This window comes from Megachile rotundata, chromosome 1, assembly GCF_050947335.1.
Source record: "Megachile rotundata isolate GNS110a chromosome 1, iyMegRotu1, whole genome shotgun sequence".
NCBI lineage: Eukaryota > Metazoa > Arthropoda > Insecta > Hymenoptera > Megachilidae > Megachile > Megachile rotundata.
The window spans coordinates 21,559,232-21,576,295 of record NC_134983.1 but is presented as its reverse complement, the minus strand read 5'-3'; the positions used below and the strand labels follow the sequence as shown (position 1 = coordinate 21,576,295).

The window sequence follows — 17,064 nt, the reverse complement described above, 5'->3', positions numbered from 1 at the left end:
TTGATGATCTAGTGATCTTTTGAGATTGATGATCTAGTTACTTTTCAATCTAGGGATATTTAGGATGTGAAACTATTGGAAATTTATCGACACTCGGATTTAGGGAAAGTGGTGTATTGAGATAGTGGAATATAGGGATATTGTAATCTAGGGGGAATCTAGGGGAAATTGGATCTAGGGATATTTGGGATATTTGGAACTTAGCGACACCCGGATCTGGGAAAAATGGAATATTGAGATGTTAGATTATAGGGATATTGAAATCTAGGGGAAATTGGATCTAGGGATATTTGGGATATTTTGAACTTAGCGACACCCGGATCTGGGAAAAATGGAATATTGAGATGTTAGATTATAGGGATATTGAAATCTAGGGGAAATTGGATCTAGGGATATTTGGGATATTACACTATTTGGAAGTTAGCGATACTCGGATCTAGGGAATGTAGCATATTGAAATGTTAGAATATAGTGATATTGAAATCTAGGGGAAATTGGATCTAGGGATATTTGGGATATTACACTATTTGGAACTTAGCGATACTCAGATCTAGGGAATGTAGCATATTGAAATGTTAGAATATAGTGATATTGAAATCTAGGGGAAATTGAATCTAGGGATATTTGGGATATTACACTATTTAGAACTTAGCGATACTCAGATCTAGGGAATGTGGTATATTGAGATATTAGAATGTAGGGATATTGTAACCTAGGGGAAATTTGGCCTTTGGATATTGTAGTCTAGGGATATTTGTGGTTTCAGTGTTTAGTATTTAGTGATACTCAGAATCTAGGAATATCACTATTGAAATATTAAGATCGAGAGATGCTTGTAGAGATATAGAAACAGTAGGATCTAGGGACATTTAATATAGATGTACCTAGTAATATACGAATATATAAATGTTTGAGACATTAAAATAATGCAATGTAGTACTTAGAATATAATGAAATTCGAAAACATTGAAATATCTTAATATTTGAGATTGAACTACATCTGGCGATATAGGAACTTACATTGGAAATCCCATACATCAAATTTTCCTCAACTTCATGCATGAAAAGTACCCATCACAGACTATTGCACTAACAATATAAAAAAATCTGGAAAAAATTATTCGTATTCGTAACAATTACATTATCCGTGTCACTGTGCCAAGTGCAACAGCGGTGAAAATTTTGGTAAGGCATAAACGAAATGTGAACGTGATGGAAGGGAACCGGACGAAAGGATTGTTACGCTACTGGCGTCTGTCGTGCGGATGCGTGTCAGGAGTGGGGGTTACGAGAGCGAGCGAGCGAGCGAGAACGACGCGTTCGCTCCGAAGGGTGGGGGTCGAGTGAACGAACCGGAGCGAGACGAGGTGCGCGCGCAGCCGCGATAGACAGAGACGGAGAAGAACGGGTGGAAAGTACACGGGCAACGGGAAGACAGAGAGGAGATGAATGAACGTACGTACGCGGCAGAGAGAGAGAAAGACGCGACGACTTCGGGCCGGCCTGCTCGGATAAGATAAAGCGAGACGAACGTTCGAATGAATGAACGGTGCACGACGAGGATAGAATTAATGAGCGGGATAAATATAGAAGCGTGTAACGCGACAGAACGAGACAGTCTGTCCGTGCGTCTCTTTTCGCTTTTCTATCCGCGCCTTCTCTAGTCGATTCGCTCCCTCTGTTGCTCGACTTCTTCGCACTGTTCCTATACACTAGCATGAAACTACAGGACTCGTCCAACTTGCCGAGATATAAACGAAAGGATCCTTCGCCGTACTACCGTGCACGCATACCTTGGAACTGGTATTGAATCGACGATGTAACAGGTTGGACCAACTTATCGATACTATCATACAGTGGTGGCCAAACCTTATTTAACAGGACATTGTACATACAAAATATTTTATTTATTTTATAAAAATATTTTAAATATCAAGTTACATTGTGTGCATCAAATATACTCGTTATATTGCCACTTTTTACAATTGCCTATCCTGTGACTTCTCTTGTTGCCTGACAATTATATACTATTCATTACATGACCATTAATTATATCGCCATACATTACACTAATTTTAAGGTATATCTATTTATCTGTTAAATTAGATACATCATCGTGTGCATCAAATATACTCGTTATATTGCCACTTTTTACAATTGCCTATCCTGTGACTTCTTGTTGCCTGACAATTATATACTACTCGTTACATGACCATTAATTATATCGTCATACATTACAATAATTTTCAGGTATATCTATTTATTTAATAAATTAGATACCTCTACGTAAAATGTATAGTATTTCAATTTTATTACTTTGTATATTAGTACAACTTGGAAGATATTCTTGAAGTTATTTTGCATAACAGTACGAGACTTCTGAAACTTCCCCGGCAGTATATCCTGTTAGTTGTCGGCATCCTGTAAGTCGTTCGACTTTCACAGATTTTCTTTCCGTACTAGAAATTAAAAGGCGGAACAGTGAAATGAACTATGAGCCGGTTCAAGATGCGTTACCCGAGAAGTACTGTTAGCCAACGTTTATTCCTTATTTGCCATCGAGTTTTTCTAAAGTTTCTCGAACAGCGAAGTTGAAAAAAAATCGTATTCAACTCGTGCAAACAGGACGACCTGAAATTGACACCGATGGAACATCTGTCACGATTTATTGGCTATGGTCGATTAATATTTATGAGAGAGATGTTTGAAATAATAGGACGGATACCGTATACGAATGAGGGGAAGGTGGGCAGGTACGCGGTCAGGTGATTAAATAAACCCGATGAAAGATGCAACCCGTTTACTTAATAAGCCTTTGAGTATTTCGTGAGGTTCCAAACTGGTATCGTTATTAATGGAAGTATAACGGTACCTTTTCGTTCTTTTATTTTTAGACCGTTGCATATTAGTATTCGCAACTATATCGACGTCGCTTTAAAGCGACCTACTGTTAACCTTTTTCGTTTTGTTTTCTTCTAATTATACTCTTATTATCGCACTTGTAGAACTTTCTTAGTGAAACCAGACCGAAGCTATTTCCTATCATATTTACTTACTTAAAAGATCAAAGCTAAGTTACTATTATATATTGAAACTATTGTACAAAAAAAAATTGATATAATTAAGAGTTCAAGCCAGAGTGCATCTACTGTTAGCACATATCTATTCTTATTTAAACTTTAACCGAACTTGATGTATTTCTTCGTATTTTATTTAACCCAGCTTCGAAGAAGAATGACTATATACAAATGATTAAAAGCACGTTTCGTGTTAAATTAGGTAAGATTAAGTTTAAACGAATGAATATATATGAAGTACAAAATTACGGGTTGTACTCCATTTCCATGTCTCTCGTCCGCCTTAAGGATATACACGGATGTTATCGATAATACTCCTAGTCATTACGACGCGCGAATTCGAAGGAGAATGACGAGCAAGTAGAACATGAGGGTATAAATTCGATCGATAAGCAGTCTCGCAACGTGGCGTCGAAAAAAAAAGGAGAGAATTTCCCACAGTGTATGAAAGGAAGCGTGTGTACGAGAGCGCGTTTGACACGGGACGAAGAAGGGAAAAAAAGGAGGAAAAAAAAGAAAACACCGCGGCAAGCATTGCCACCTCCATCGAAGTCGACCGACGACCGTCACTGTCGCCGCGCCGACGCTGTCGGTGGTATACACGGTGACGACATAGGTAATGTTTTCATTCAATCTAAAGCTTCAATGATAGCTTCCGCCCATTCATAAAAAGCTTCGTGTTGCGAACGAGTCGTTGGCCACGATATCGCCAGATGGCATACCGTGCACGGAACTCGACCGGTCCTCCTCGTTCCTCCTCCGGCTCTTCCTGCTCTACCTCTCTCTTTCCCGCACTCGGTTCTGTCTACTTTTTCGCCTCCTGTCCCCTCATCCGACTGTCGCCATTCATGGCTTCCTTCCCACCTTCTCTCTTCCTGCTTTCCCTCCCTCCCCGACACGTTTCGTCCTGACGAGTTCCCTCGTCTCCGCCGCACGACCCTCTACCTTCCATCCGGCGTCTCTGCCGACTGCCGACTGCCGATACCCCTCCCCCCACTCTCGCCGCGACCCGCTTACGCGCTGACCAATCGCCTAGCGCCTTCCCCCTCCCCGCGCCCCGCCGCTACCGCTCGCTCGACTCCTTCCCGACGAACTCATTGTCAGTCGTTCGCCAGCATCTGCCGCGTTCGCTTCGGGTCTTGACGTTTCGTTCGTGTACCCTCGTCGATCTTCGCCCGAGATTCATTCATCGCCGTCGCGTGCTATAGTTTGCGACTCAATCGAACGTACTCTCGTTAACTACCGATGACAGTGTATCGAATCGAAACCGTATATTCTCGGTCGTCCAAGTTTCGTTCAAAGTGTAATTTTCGAATTCGTTGAGAAACTCCTACTTCGAGTTGTGCACGGTCCGTCGAAGAGTATATTTTAGCAAAAATTGGAAACAGAAGTTGATGCACCGTTTTGGTCGAAGACTTCCGACGGAAACATACGGCGCACCATGCGCGTGACACGTACCACGGCCGGAAGCACAGTTCGAATTCGTCGAAGCGCGTGACGCGTGTCGCTGTGTGCGAAGGCCGGAAGTCAGGCAAAAGCTCGTGTCGTGGAAATATTAGCGGACGGGAAATGAGAGCGGGACGAACGCCGAGACGGATGAGAGAGAAGGGCGACGAGAGCAACAGCTGCCTGCCGCCCGCTGGAATTCGAGGACGTTCCTAGATCCGTTCAGTTTGTTCGAATGGACTCTACGTCCACCAAGTTGTCGTGTTTAGTGCGCGTGCGTGACGTGGAATAGTAGACACGCCTCCGAGAAGGATCCTGTCGGCCCCGGCGTGGGCGAGCCCACGTTCTTTTCTGGATTTTCGCTAGTCCCATGAATTTTCAGTAAGTTTCGACACCGGTTTCGTTCACTTTTCGTCATTACCGTACATTTATGGACCGAGATTCGCTTTTGAAAATCGGAACTTCTACCAAACTATTTGGTCGCAATATATTTTCTTCGAAATCAATTCTCGCAAATTTGATTTTATATTTTTTCTTTGACAATTTTGATTATTTTGAAAAACCACCAACAGACGTGTAATGAAATTACGCACCCAATTTTATTTTTATATAAATGTGAAAAATACACACTTATTAATATCATACCGAAATTAAGGGTTTGGAATTACACGTCAGATTTGTAAGTTAACCGGCTCCAACTAGTTGAAGTTCAGATTTCATTGCTGTTAAATGCACTCGCTCGTTAAATCAGTAACTGCCTCCACTTGTTAGTAAAATACATTTACCGAATTACGCATTTAATGTGACACATGACAAACACTATGAACTCGAAATGTATAAAATTTCAAGATTATCAGTATGACACACAGAGATTAATAGATTACAAAAAGGGTTTCACATACTTTTGAACTGATTATGTCCAACTAGATAAATGATGAACTAGAACTATACAGATACTTTTTTGCTACTACAATGGATCCCAATTTACTGAAATAATTCTTTTACCTTGACACATATTGTTTATCTGTCCAAAAAAAATGAAAATGAAAATTATAAAGATATATATGTAGAATATTCATCGTATCTTTTTCATACAGACTCTTGCGTTTGGTACGTGATGTCATTGAAACCGCAGCCAGCAGATAAGTTTATTGAACGGAAATATGCGTGCGGCGAGGAAGCACGTCCGGTCTTATCGCGACCATTTCCGCCGCGATTCAAAGCATATCTGTACCGGAATGTAACACAAAAATTACTCTTTTTTTTGAAGATGACTTGTATGAACCTTGTTTGCAACATCCTGTCAAACCAGTCTGTGTTTTTTAATTACGTTTTTGTTTGAACCTTGCTAGAATGAGAGATATGTAGTCTGCTCATTTCTCTAATTATTTTAAAACTTTTGAAATAATATTTTAGTGTTTGTCTTCCATCTCGCGTTATATTGCCATATATTGGATTTCAATGCGTTATATTACTGTGCGTTATGTTGCATCGTATTATTTTGCCACGCGTTATATCGCCACGCGTTATATTGCCACACGTTATATTTTGATGCAATATATCGCCACGCGTTATATTGCCACGCGTTGCATTGCCATGCGTTGTATTGCCACGCGTTGTATTTCAACGCGTTGTATTTCAACGCGTTATATCGCCACGCATTGTATTTCCACGCGTTATATCGCCACGCATTGTATTTCCACGCGTTATATCGCCACGCATTGTATTTCCACGCGTTATATTGCCATGCATTGCATTGCCACGCGTTATATCGCCAAGCATTGTATTTCCACGCGTTATATTGCCACGCATTGTATTTCCACGCGTTATATTGCCATGCATTGTATTTCCACGCGTTATATCGCCACGCATTGTATTTCCACGCGTTATATTGCCACGCATTGTATTTCCACGTGTTATATTGCCATGCATTGCATTGCCACGCGTTATATCGCCAAGCATTGTATTTCCACGCGTTATATCGCCACGCATTGTATTTCCACGCGTTATATTGCCATGCATTGCATTGCCACGCGTTATATCGCCACGCATTGTATTTCCACGCGTTATATCGCCACGCATTGTATTTCCACGCGTTATATTGCCATGCATTGCATTGCCACGCGTTATATTTCAACACGTTATATCACCACGCGTTATATTGCCACGCGTTATATTTCAACGCGTTACATTGTCTCGCGTTATATTGCCACACGCTGTATTTCAACGTGTTATAGTACCGCGCGCTATATTGTCACACGTTATATTTCGATGTGTTATAACGCCGCGCGTTATATTGCCACACGTTGTATTTCCATTTCGTTATAGTACTACACGTTATATCACCGCGCATTGTTTTGCCTCGTACAGTATTTTGTCTCGATAGTACACATCGTACTATCGCGTGTATTACACGTTATATTGCCAAACGTTTTATTATCACGTGTTGTATTACCAGATACTATATCGCCAAGCTGTACAATCATATTCCTACAGCTTCGACTGCGGCAATATAATGAAAGACAACTGTGCAACATATTGGTCTATATTAATTCAATACAATATCATTAACAGTTTACAATAAAACAATAGAACCCCGTATCAGTTGTTTAACAAAAGCCTAGACGTAGTCTGTCGAACATCCGGCGTTTCATCATCATCATTATAGTAACGATTGCGTAGGATATTGGCAGGAACCGATCGTGTCACAATTACGTGATTGGTAATCTTTTCGAGGCCTGTTCATTTGATGGATATAGGTACCTACCGCGTGATTCACAATTGATTCGTGACTTACCTTATCGTTACCTGGAAGACAGGCTTATTCATTCAATGACCTACACGTTGCACGAATACCTCTTCCAGCGTGACGAACGAATTCTTCGCGTGTACGATCAACTTCCCTTTCGCCTGTGTGTCAGTTTTCAATGTACGAGGTGTGGCTGGTAAATAACGTGAGATTGATACTGTAAATTAGCCCTTTTACGATCCGACGTTCTTTTGTGAAAAGGAAACTCGTTACTTAGCTCTTGTTAATTTTCTAGCCTTTCAGTATTTCATTGTCCTTTGAGATTTGTAATATTCATCCTGCAATTCTGTTCTTTCTCTATGGGGTCAAAAATAATTCCATTCGAAAACTGCAAAAAAGGTGAGATCATTCTGTACGTTCATTTCATTTCGTTATTAATCAGCTCAGTATTTCTTTTTTGCTGTTCAAACATATTCACCTTTCATCAAAAAACCGTAATTCGTCATTTTCTAATATTAATCTTGAGTAGTTGTCGATGATCAGTTAAAGATGTTTCATCTCGATGATTCACCAGCTCGGACACTTTGCAACAGCCCCGATTTCCAGAAACCCATTAGCGGGCAGTTATCTATCGGTTTAACAACTGTCTAGCGATGGAAACTGGAGAAGTGTCTTGTCTCCGCGATGGACAGAGAGAAAGATATTCGGCTGTACAAGCTCACAAAACGTTTCCCCTTATCTTAGCTCGACCGTATACGACGACTAAAAGCTCTGACCTATGGCAGTCGGGGCCGCGATAGCCCGCGCATTCCTCCACGAGTGCACCCTCTGAATGGACCGCCTGTTTCTTCACGAACACGCTCGTAGTGGACCAAGCGTGTTTCTCCTTCGTGCGTTTCCGCACCTCTTCGCACGTGCTCGATCCTTCACCTTTTGCTGCATTTTACAAAATTAGTTCCTAGGGAAATTTTAATGGACGTCAATTGGAAAAATTTGAGGGAAGGTTAATTTCATTTGGATTTTACTGTTTGAAGGAAACTGTGTGCTTTTTAGAGCGACATTTTTATAGAACTGTATCGGGTTACTAGAACAGATGGATGTGGAGGTTATGTTTCTACGAATCATTCCTGATAGTTGTATTTTGATTAGCAAGTTATGTTTCAGAAATTTTTAACAATTTAATTTATTCTCATATATTATGTTTGTGTGTTTCATAAATTTTTAACAATTTAATTTATTCTCATGTATTATGTTTGTGTATGTCTCACAAATTTTTAACAATTTATTTTATCCTCATATATTATGTTTATATATGTTTCATAAATTTTTAACAATTTATTTTATTCTCATCTATTATGTTTGTGTATGTCTCATAAATTTTTAACAATTTAATTTATCCTCATATATTATGTTTATATATAATTCATAAATTTTTAACAATTTATTTTATTCTCATATATTATGTTTATATATAATTCATAAATTTTTAACAATTTATTTTATTCTCATATATTATGTTTATATATAATTCATAAATTTTTAACAATTTAATTTATTCTCATATGATTATGTTTGTATATGTTTCACAAATTTTTAACAATTTAATTTATTCTCATATATTATGTTTGTGTATGTTTCACAAATTTTTAACAATTTAATTTATTCTCATATATTATGTTTATATATAATTCATAAATTTTTAACAATTTATTTTATTCTCATATATTATGTTTATATATAATTCATAAATTTTTAACAATTTAATTTATTCTCATATGATTATGTTTGTATATGTTTCACAAATTTTTAACAATTTAATTTATCCTCATATATTATGCTTATATATGTTTCATAAATTTTTAACAATTTATTTTATTCTCATATATTATGTTTGTAATAATTCATAAATTTTTAACAATTTAATTTATTCTCATATGATTATGTTTGTATATGTTTCATCAATTTTTAACAATTTAATTTATTCTCATATATTATGCTTATATATGTTTCACAAATTTTTAACAATTTAATTTATCCTCATATATTATGCTTATATAAGTTTCACAAATTTTTAACAATTTATTTTATCCTCATATATTATGTATGTACTATTTGTCGCATATGTGGTAATCAGACAGACCATACCACTTCAAATTTTGCTGAAACATGTATCCTAAACATGCATTTATATTATCTTTGCAAATAGCACAAATCACTTCCTGTTTCTTAACTTGAAGTAACAGTTGAAAGAAATTATTAAAATATCTCAATTTTGAATGAAACAAAATAAGAGACAATCTGAAGGAGAACATATCAAACTTGCTGAAGTAAGCAAACTTACTTAAAGAGTCTAAATTGTACAAACATTAAACCTTCTCTAACTCCCTGGCTAATAACCCATCAGCAGTTAACGTGACTATAAATAAAAAAATAAATGAATAAATAAAAGTACTAAAAGACTTTAATTGTTTTTACTAAAAATGCACCATTGTGAGCGCAACCCAATGATCGCTATCGTTGACATTTGCGAGCATCAAGGAGTATCCGTCGAGTTTATAAATCGGACTCGGTTTCCTAAACAGGAGGATCATAGAGATGGCGTATAGGAAAATGAATGCATTCGGGTTTTGTAAGCGTCAAAGCGTACGAAAGCGTCGTGTCGTACCTACACAGCGGATGCGTGTAGGACGCGAGCGAACGTCGTGTCGTTTCTTCCAGTTCTGTAGGCTCCTCGAGAGTGGGTCGAGAGACACGTTGAACGGATTACGAGGCAGATTTAATGTCATCGGGTTTCTGTGCATTCGCTTGCTTTCCAATTATTCCACCATTCTCCGTGCGACCGTAGGCAGTGCAATTCCATCCGTATTCCTTCTTCGGAGACGGAGATTTCTCTGGGAAATTTCAGATTTTAGGGGTTAACGATATCGAATGTACTCTCGCTACGTTCGCATTCCTTTTCACCGAGGATGCACTAGCACAGATTTCTCAAAAACGTAGAACACTTGAAAAATATACCAGTTTCCGAATTTTCAAATTTTCTAAAGCTCCTAATTTTCACATTTGGAAATTTTAGAATTCGACAGACTCTTGAATTAAACCTTCAGAAGTTTAGGAATTGTACAATTAAAATAATAAAAATTTGAGGATTTAGAAATGTAGAATTGCAGGTACCAAATTTATAAATTAAAGTATTTAAGTCATTTAAAAATTTCTATGTAAAAAATTGTAAATGTATTATTCACAAACTACACCCCAGTATTATAAATCTTTGACGATCATCTCGCCAGTACTTTCGCTTACAAAACAAACTTCTCCATTTTGTACTGTACTCTCCACTCTTCACTACTATTCTGCCACTTATGGCAATATAACAAGAGTGACCATTCCCGAAAAGAGACGTGGGACACGGTTTGAAGTCGGAGGATCGGACGAAACACGCGTTCGATTCTTCCAGAACTGTGGGCGCTTCGTGTGGGCCGTTGTGACCACTGAATCAAGAAAGCTCGGTGCACACAGGCCACAGAACGCGCCCACTCGTACCACATTCGCCCACGTGCAACAGAGGCCAAACCTACCTCGAAGCCACGTAGGTAGGTGCCTCGTAACGCGGTATCCTTCGCGTGTGCCCTGCTGTGATCCAAATATCGCTTTCGACTTTGTTCCTTTCGAACAGGCTCGTGGTCTATTTCGCTCCTTCGACGGCACTTCCGGTGCTGTTCACGCATTCTTAAAATAAACGAACTTCTCGAGGATTTATCAGTAGCGCACGACAGAGAAACGTGCTGTTCGCTCGCTATAAGATGAGTCTTGACTGAATACTGCACAGAGCAATTACGATTGGCAACGAAAATTTTATTTGCCGTTTTACAGGTATTTTCAGTGAGAACAAATTAGTTGTGACAGTCATACGTATCTATGTGAAAAAGAAAATAGACCCCTCTCTGAATTCCCAGAGCATATCTCGTGGCGAGTGCAGACAGTCTACATAAATATAGAAAATAATAATTGGAAAATTGTTGAAAGTTAAGAAAGGTAGAACATATGTGATGGATCAGTAAGAGTTTTGGTTATCGTTTCAGGTGGGGATGAAGCGCGTGTCGCGAGGGCGAGAGGAAGCGGACGCGGAGCATTACCGAGCATCATCCTCGCTAATGGAACGCCCTTGCCGAGAGTGCCACCACCTCGCGCGGGCTGGGCAGTGCGGATCAACGAGGCGACACATACAACCCCAACTCAATCAACTCATCTTCATCAACAGCAGCAACAGCAGCAGCATCATATATCGAGTCCAGGCACACAGCGAGCCATCGAACAATGGGCTAGCGAGCGGGCAGCGTCGTCGGCTTTGTCGGTTCGTGGTTCCACATCACCATCTTCGCCAGAAGTACCAAGGAGAGCTGGAACAGGATCAGGGAGAGTGGTCGGTTCGCCGAATCGCGTCAGAGCAGGAGCAGGATCGATCGGAAGAGGCGACGAAAGAGGAAGAGGTGGTGCAGGGATCGGCACCGGTGTCCGTTTCGCGAGCGATTGGCAGGAGGCGGAAGAGCTGGAGGCGAAGAAGAAGGAGGAGCAGCGGAAGCGTTGCGAGCCGGTGGAGCGAGTGGCGCGTTGCCAAACCGAGCAACTTGAACTGAGAGGTCGGCCGATGTCGCAGAACAATGCGATCCCGCCGCTCTCGCGGCCACCCTCCTCGCAGCAGAGCCCGAACGCCGCGGGAAACGGCCACGACGCCACCACCGACGCCGCCGGCGCCAACGCCGACGACGGAGACGCGCATTCCGTTCAGCAGGGTCGCGTGCACGACCACACCCGGCCGTTTCCACCGCCGCGATTGCCCGCCGTACACGCGCCCGTCACGCTGCCGCCCGCACCCTCCATTCCCTCGAACCAGAGTCCGAGAACGCTAAGGACCGCGCCTCTCAGCCCCCTGTCCAACACATTCAGAAGCAGACCGCGAAACGCGGACGCCTCCAACGAGACCAACACCAGCAGGGGGCTGTTGTCGACCGACAGGAGTCCTCCCAGGAGTCCCATCGGCGAGGTGAGCCTGACCGTGCCTCGACCGGACGGCGAGAGAACCATCAACGAGTACGTCGAGGCTCCGTTCAAGCACTGCGCGAATCACCAGGAGCGACGCTTCGACGAGGACAAACGGGGTGTCGGCGATTGCCCGAAGATCGACAGGCGACACCGTCAGAAGGGCGCCGCGGATGCTGCTGTGGCAGCGACCCATCGACTGCACGCGAGCAGAGCCCAAGCGTTCCGCGCGTTGAACGCGAGCGCGACGAACGCGGCAGCGTCGGCCAACTCCGTGAACGTCTCGACGACCAACGCCGTCACGAAGCAACCAGTCTCGTTCACCAAGGAGCCAGCCAACAGCCTCGCCTCCAGGACCTACGACCCGGCCGGCCTCTCGATAATGTGCAATTTCTGCGGCAGATGCCGCTGCGAGTCCTGCCGGGAACCCCCGCCGTTGCCCAGCAAGTGGCTGTGCGACAACAAGTGCTTCTGCTCCGCGGACACTATCCTCGATTACGCTTCCTGTCTGTGCTGCGTGAAGGGACTGTTTTATCACTGCACGGACGGCAGCAGCGCGAACGGGATCGACGGCGAAGCGGCCGGGAGCTGCGCGGACGAGCCCTGCTCCTGCACCGGGAACAAGAGGGCGTCCAGGTGGGCTTGCCTCGGCGCCCTCACTCTCGTCATGCCCTGTCTGTTGTGCTATTGGCCGTTCAAGGGCTGCGTCGCTCTCTGCGAACTCTGTTACGCCCGCCATGCCGCCCAGGGCTGCAGGTGCAACCCCAACACTTTGGGCAACGCCGGCAACAGGCATCATCCGATCGCCAACGACATCGGCGACTCGAGGGACCCCGAAAAGAGGTTGCTCGACCCGGTCACCCCAGAACTCTAACCGGTGCGGTCGCGTTGTCGAAACGGTTTCCGGGGCGATTCGAAGTGGACTTTGAAAATGACGAGCGCACGGGGGCCGCGAGCTGGACTCTTATAGGGGTTATCGAATAACGCAGGGAGCAAAGCGAATCGCATTAAGTACAAGAGTTGCATTTAAGTCGAGAAAACGATGTCGAAGTTCTGGACGAGTTTGTACGTCTGATGTCGCGAGTGTTTTATTTATTATTCTTCCATTAAGAGCGAGAGAGAGAGAGAGCGAATGAGGCGGGATCACGCGAAGAAACAATCAACGCGGGAGTAATGGAGCGGGTACACGCGCGAGAGAGAAAGAACGTGTCGAGCAGAACACCGATGGGCTGCGCCGGGCACTGACGAATACGAACGCTCGCAGATTTGAAAATACTAAAAAAATTTGAGAATTCATATAGAAAATTCGCGGTTTGTCCAATTGTTAGAAAGACTGATTCGTTATCTTTCTCTCTCTCGCGTCGTGCACGCCCGTGCCCGCGAGCTCTTCGCCGAGCCCTCGATCTGCCCATCGTCGGTACACCTCCGTACGCGATAAACGGTACGCGCACACACAGATAGCGAATGCGAAGAAACTCGAGAACGAATGAATGGAGAGCGAGAGAAAATGAATTCTAGAAGAAAACCACTAAAGTATATTAAAACGCGATCCAGGTACGCGCACCTGTACACGCGTGTACGTGTGCGTAGATATATATAGATATATATGTATATTGTATATTACATTTGTATAAAGAGGAAACATTTTTTTTCTACGGTTAATTTATTCGTTGGCTGAATACGCCAAGTAAGATAGAAACACGACGAAAGTACACGAGACGTTTGAACTCGGATGTGTAGGCATCCTGCTGCGCGTACGTATGCCAGATAAGGGTGTGCGCAATCCCGAATTCTCGAGTCGAACCGGAAAAGTGTCGTCGAAATTTCGATGCTTCGATTTCAACTTTCCGCGTACGCGCGTAGTTCGACTTCGGATTTGTTCGGCAATTATTAGTCTCGTCGTTGATTCCCGAGTTCGGGAACCGAACGCGTCCGATCTTTCTCGAGCTCGGGAACCGAACGCGTCCGATCTTTCTCGAGCTCGGGAACCGAACGCGTCCGATCTTTCTCGAGCTCGGGAACCGAACGCGTCCGATCTTTCTCGAGCCAATCCGAAACGAGATTGCACGCTTACGCCGAAAGATCGAATCAAATTCGCTCAGAACGATCGAGCATTCGAACGTCGTCGAAGCAGCGAAATCTCGTGACAAGTTTTCCAGCCTAGAAGTTCGGGTTCTCGAACGATTCGCGCACCTTTAACGACGGATTACGGAGAGTCCCTGGAAAATCCTGTGTTCTCCGTCGTAACCGCGTCAGAATGGATGATAACGACGGAGAAACACGCGGGATACAGAACGAGGAAAGAGAAAGAGGTGTGTGCGTGTGCGTGCGTGTGTGGATGGTTCTGAAAAGAAGCATTGTTCGCGTTTTCCTTCGCTCGGTACACGATATATACGCTTTTATACTCGTTAACACTGGAGTCGTATCGAGCTGTATGACACGAGATCGAGATAGTGCACGCTGTACGAGAGCGAGAACGTCTTGTAAGAATGAGTATTTTCGTGTGTAAGTGTGTACGCGTGTGCGTGCGTGTTGTGTGTGCGTGTGGGGACGGCGAGAATGCGGGCAGATGGAAAAAGGACAATTGCGTGGGGGGCATATGTGGCGAAGAGATCGGGGCACGCGTGAAATCTGCTCCGTTCTACTTGTACGTACACGCGTTCGAGCGTCCTTTCCATTTTGTTAATTCTTTTCTTTTTCCAGTATTATCTAGTCGTGCAAGTTTTATTAAATATCGTTTCGTAGGATCGGGCCAAATGGATACGTGTGTTTTTGTTTAAAGCGAATGGAAGGAAACGCGTTAACACAGAACCGAGCCTCCTCCTTTCGATGAACGTAAGTTTTATATTTTGTTGGATAATTTTGGTGTAATCAACGGTACAGCTACATTCGGTGCACGCTTTCGAACAAGGGACCTAACACGAAGTAAGTCTTTATCCGAATTAAAGCCGAGATATCGAGGCATCTTAACGAATTTTTTAATTTACAATGGAACATTCGAAGTCGGCCATTTTGACTTCGATTATTCTCTAGCGTTAATCCTTTCGTTTTTTATACGCGACCAATTATGTAAACGGACAAAACGACAATGCTAAACGATGACAAATCGATGAATTATTGCCGAGGAATTAATTTCCTTGAATATTTTAGAATAAAACACGAATTATTTATCGAGTTTTAACCACGACGATTGGTTAAAGATTTAAGGCCTTCGAAGACTGTTTTTTCAAACTTTTGATAAATCTAATTGCCAAATAATCGCTCGATAAATAATTTCTTTAACTCGGCACTAATTCATGTTTATAAAATCTTTTCATCGAGGAACAAAATACGAGAAATTTTTCTTCCAACGGCTCGCTCGACTTCGTTCTTCGCGAAGAGAAGCAGCGAGAACAGAGAAGAATCGAGAACGTTCGCTGCTACGTTGATCGATCGAACGCAGATCAAAAGTAGTAGCAAACTCGTACGGTAGACTCTCGTTATATCGCCACTTCCGTTAAACTCCTATAGAATCCACGATATAAAAAGAATTTTTTTACCGTGGATATTAGTGGCGATGTAACGAAAGTGTACTCAAATTATTTTGCAAGAGAAAAATTTTTAATATTACAGAAGTGTTGCGTATAAAAAACGAAAGTACTATAATATACATCGAGTCACAGTCAGTTTCCGAGAAATGTTACAACAAAGTTATTAGCAAAATATTGATTACAGACTACGGTCGTTCTGTGCACACCTAATCGCGTCTATGTATGTGTTGCGTGTTACATACGTGAGTGTGCGTGTGTGTGCGCGCGCGTGTCTCGCCAAGCGAAAGAAAGTAACTTTTTTTAATTAATATTAACTCTATATGCTCTGTATATGTCTTGTAAATATATACATACATATATATATATATATAAATATTATATATACACACATACGTATATATATATATTTATGCATTTTTTTTTGTTTAACATATTCGAAGCAGTAGTTCGAGGAACAGTCAAAATTGTCTACGATTAATAATTCGAACCTCCGATTAATTTAGGGATCGTTGACCTTTGCAACTTTGTTTATTTAAAATTTTGTTCTCATTTTTTTTTGTCGTTTTTATAGGAGTTGTCACAGTTTTAATTTTATAGTCTCAAAATTCTAACTAAATTGCAAAATTTCTAACTTCGATTTATGTTTCATTTTACAGAATAAATTTTTGTATTTTATGTAGCATATTCTATTTAATCGAGAGAAATAAATTCACTGAAATTTTATTAATTAAATAAATTTGCAGGTTAAAGAAAAAAGAAAATTGCAAAGTTAACGATCGATATAACTACGATATATATATATGTATACATATATATTTCGTGTACACGGACGTACAGTACTAAAACGCAGAAGTAAAAAAATTGATGTAAAAATAAAAAAAATTCAAGAAACATACCAATTCGGTGTATTAACCCCCTGATGGACGATCGATACAAATTCGCCTCAAGCTGAATAATCATTCTATCTTTGATATATTAATAATAATATTAATAATAATAATAATGATAATAATATATTTGGTGACGTGGAGAGGGTGAAGAAGACGACGAAGATGACGAAGAGAATTGAAATTCCATTACTTCCGGTTGATGCGAATTCGTTACGTCCATAGGAATGCGTTGACGCACATGTTGTTATCTAATTGTTAGTAGATTCAGGTTTATACCGACAATTGTTAATAAAGTTAGTAAGCAAATATATTTTTTATCTTATCTTTTTTTTATT

The 17,064-nt window shown here is 41.6% G+C and overlaps 1 protein-coding gene across 1 annotated transcript in view; it reads left to right on the top strand.

Moving 5' to 3' along the window:
- The window catches only part of sty (sprouty signaling antagonist), a gene marked incomplete at its 5' end in the record, with an annotated part of 47,726 nt that extends 30,689 nt beyond the window's left edge, over positions 1 to 17,037 (top strand). The window contains one exon of the mRNA XM_076529380.1: positions 11,352 to 17,037. Within this exon, the coding sequence (XP_076385495.1) occupies positions 11,352 to 13,183 (1,832 nt within the window). The remainder of the gene's footprint in view (positions 1 to 11,351) is intronic.
- Between the last annotated feature and the right edge of the window lie 27 nt (positions 17,038 to 17,064).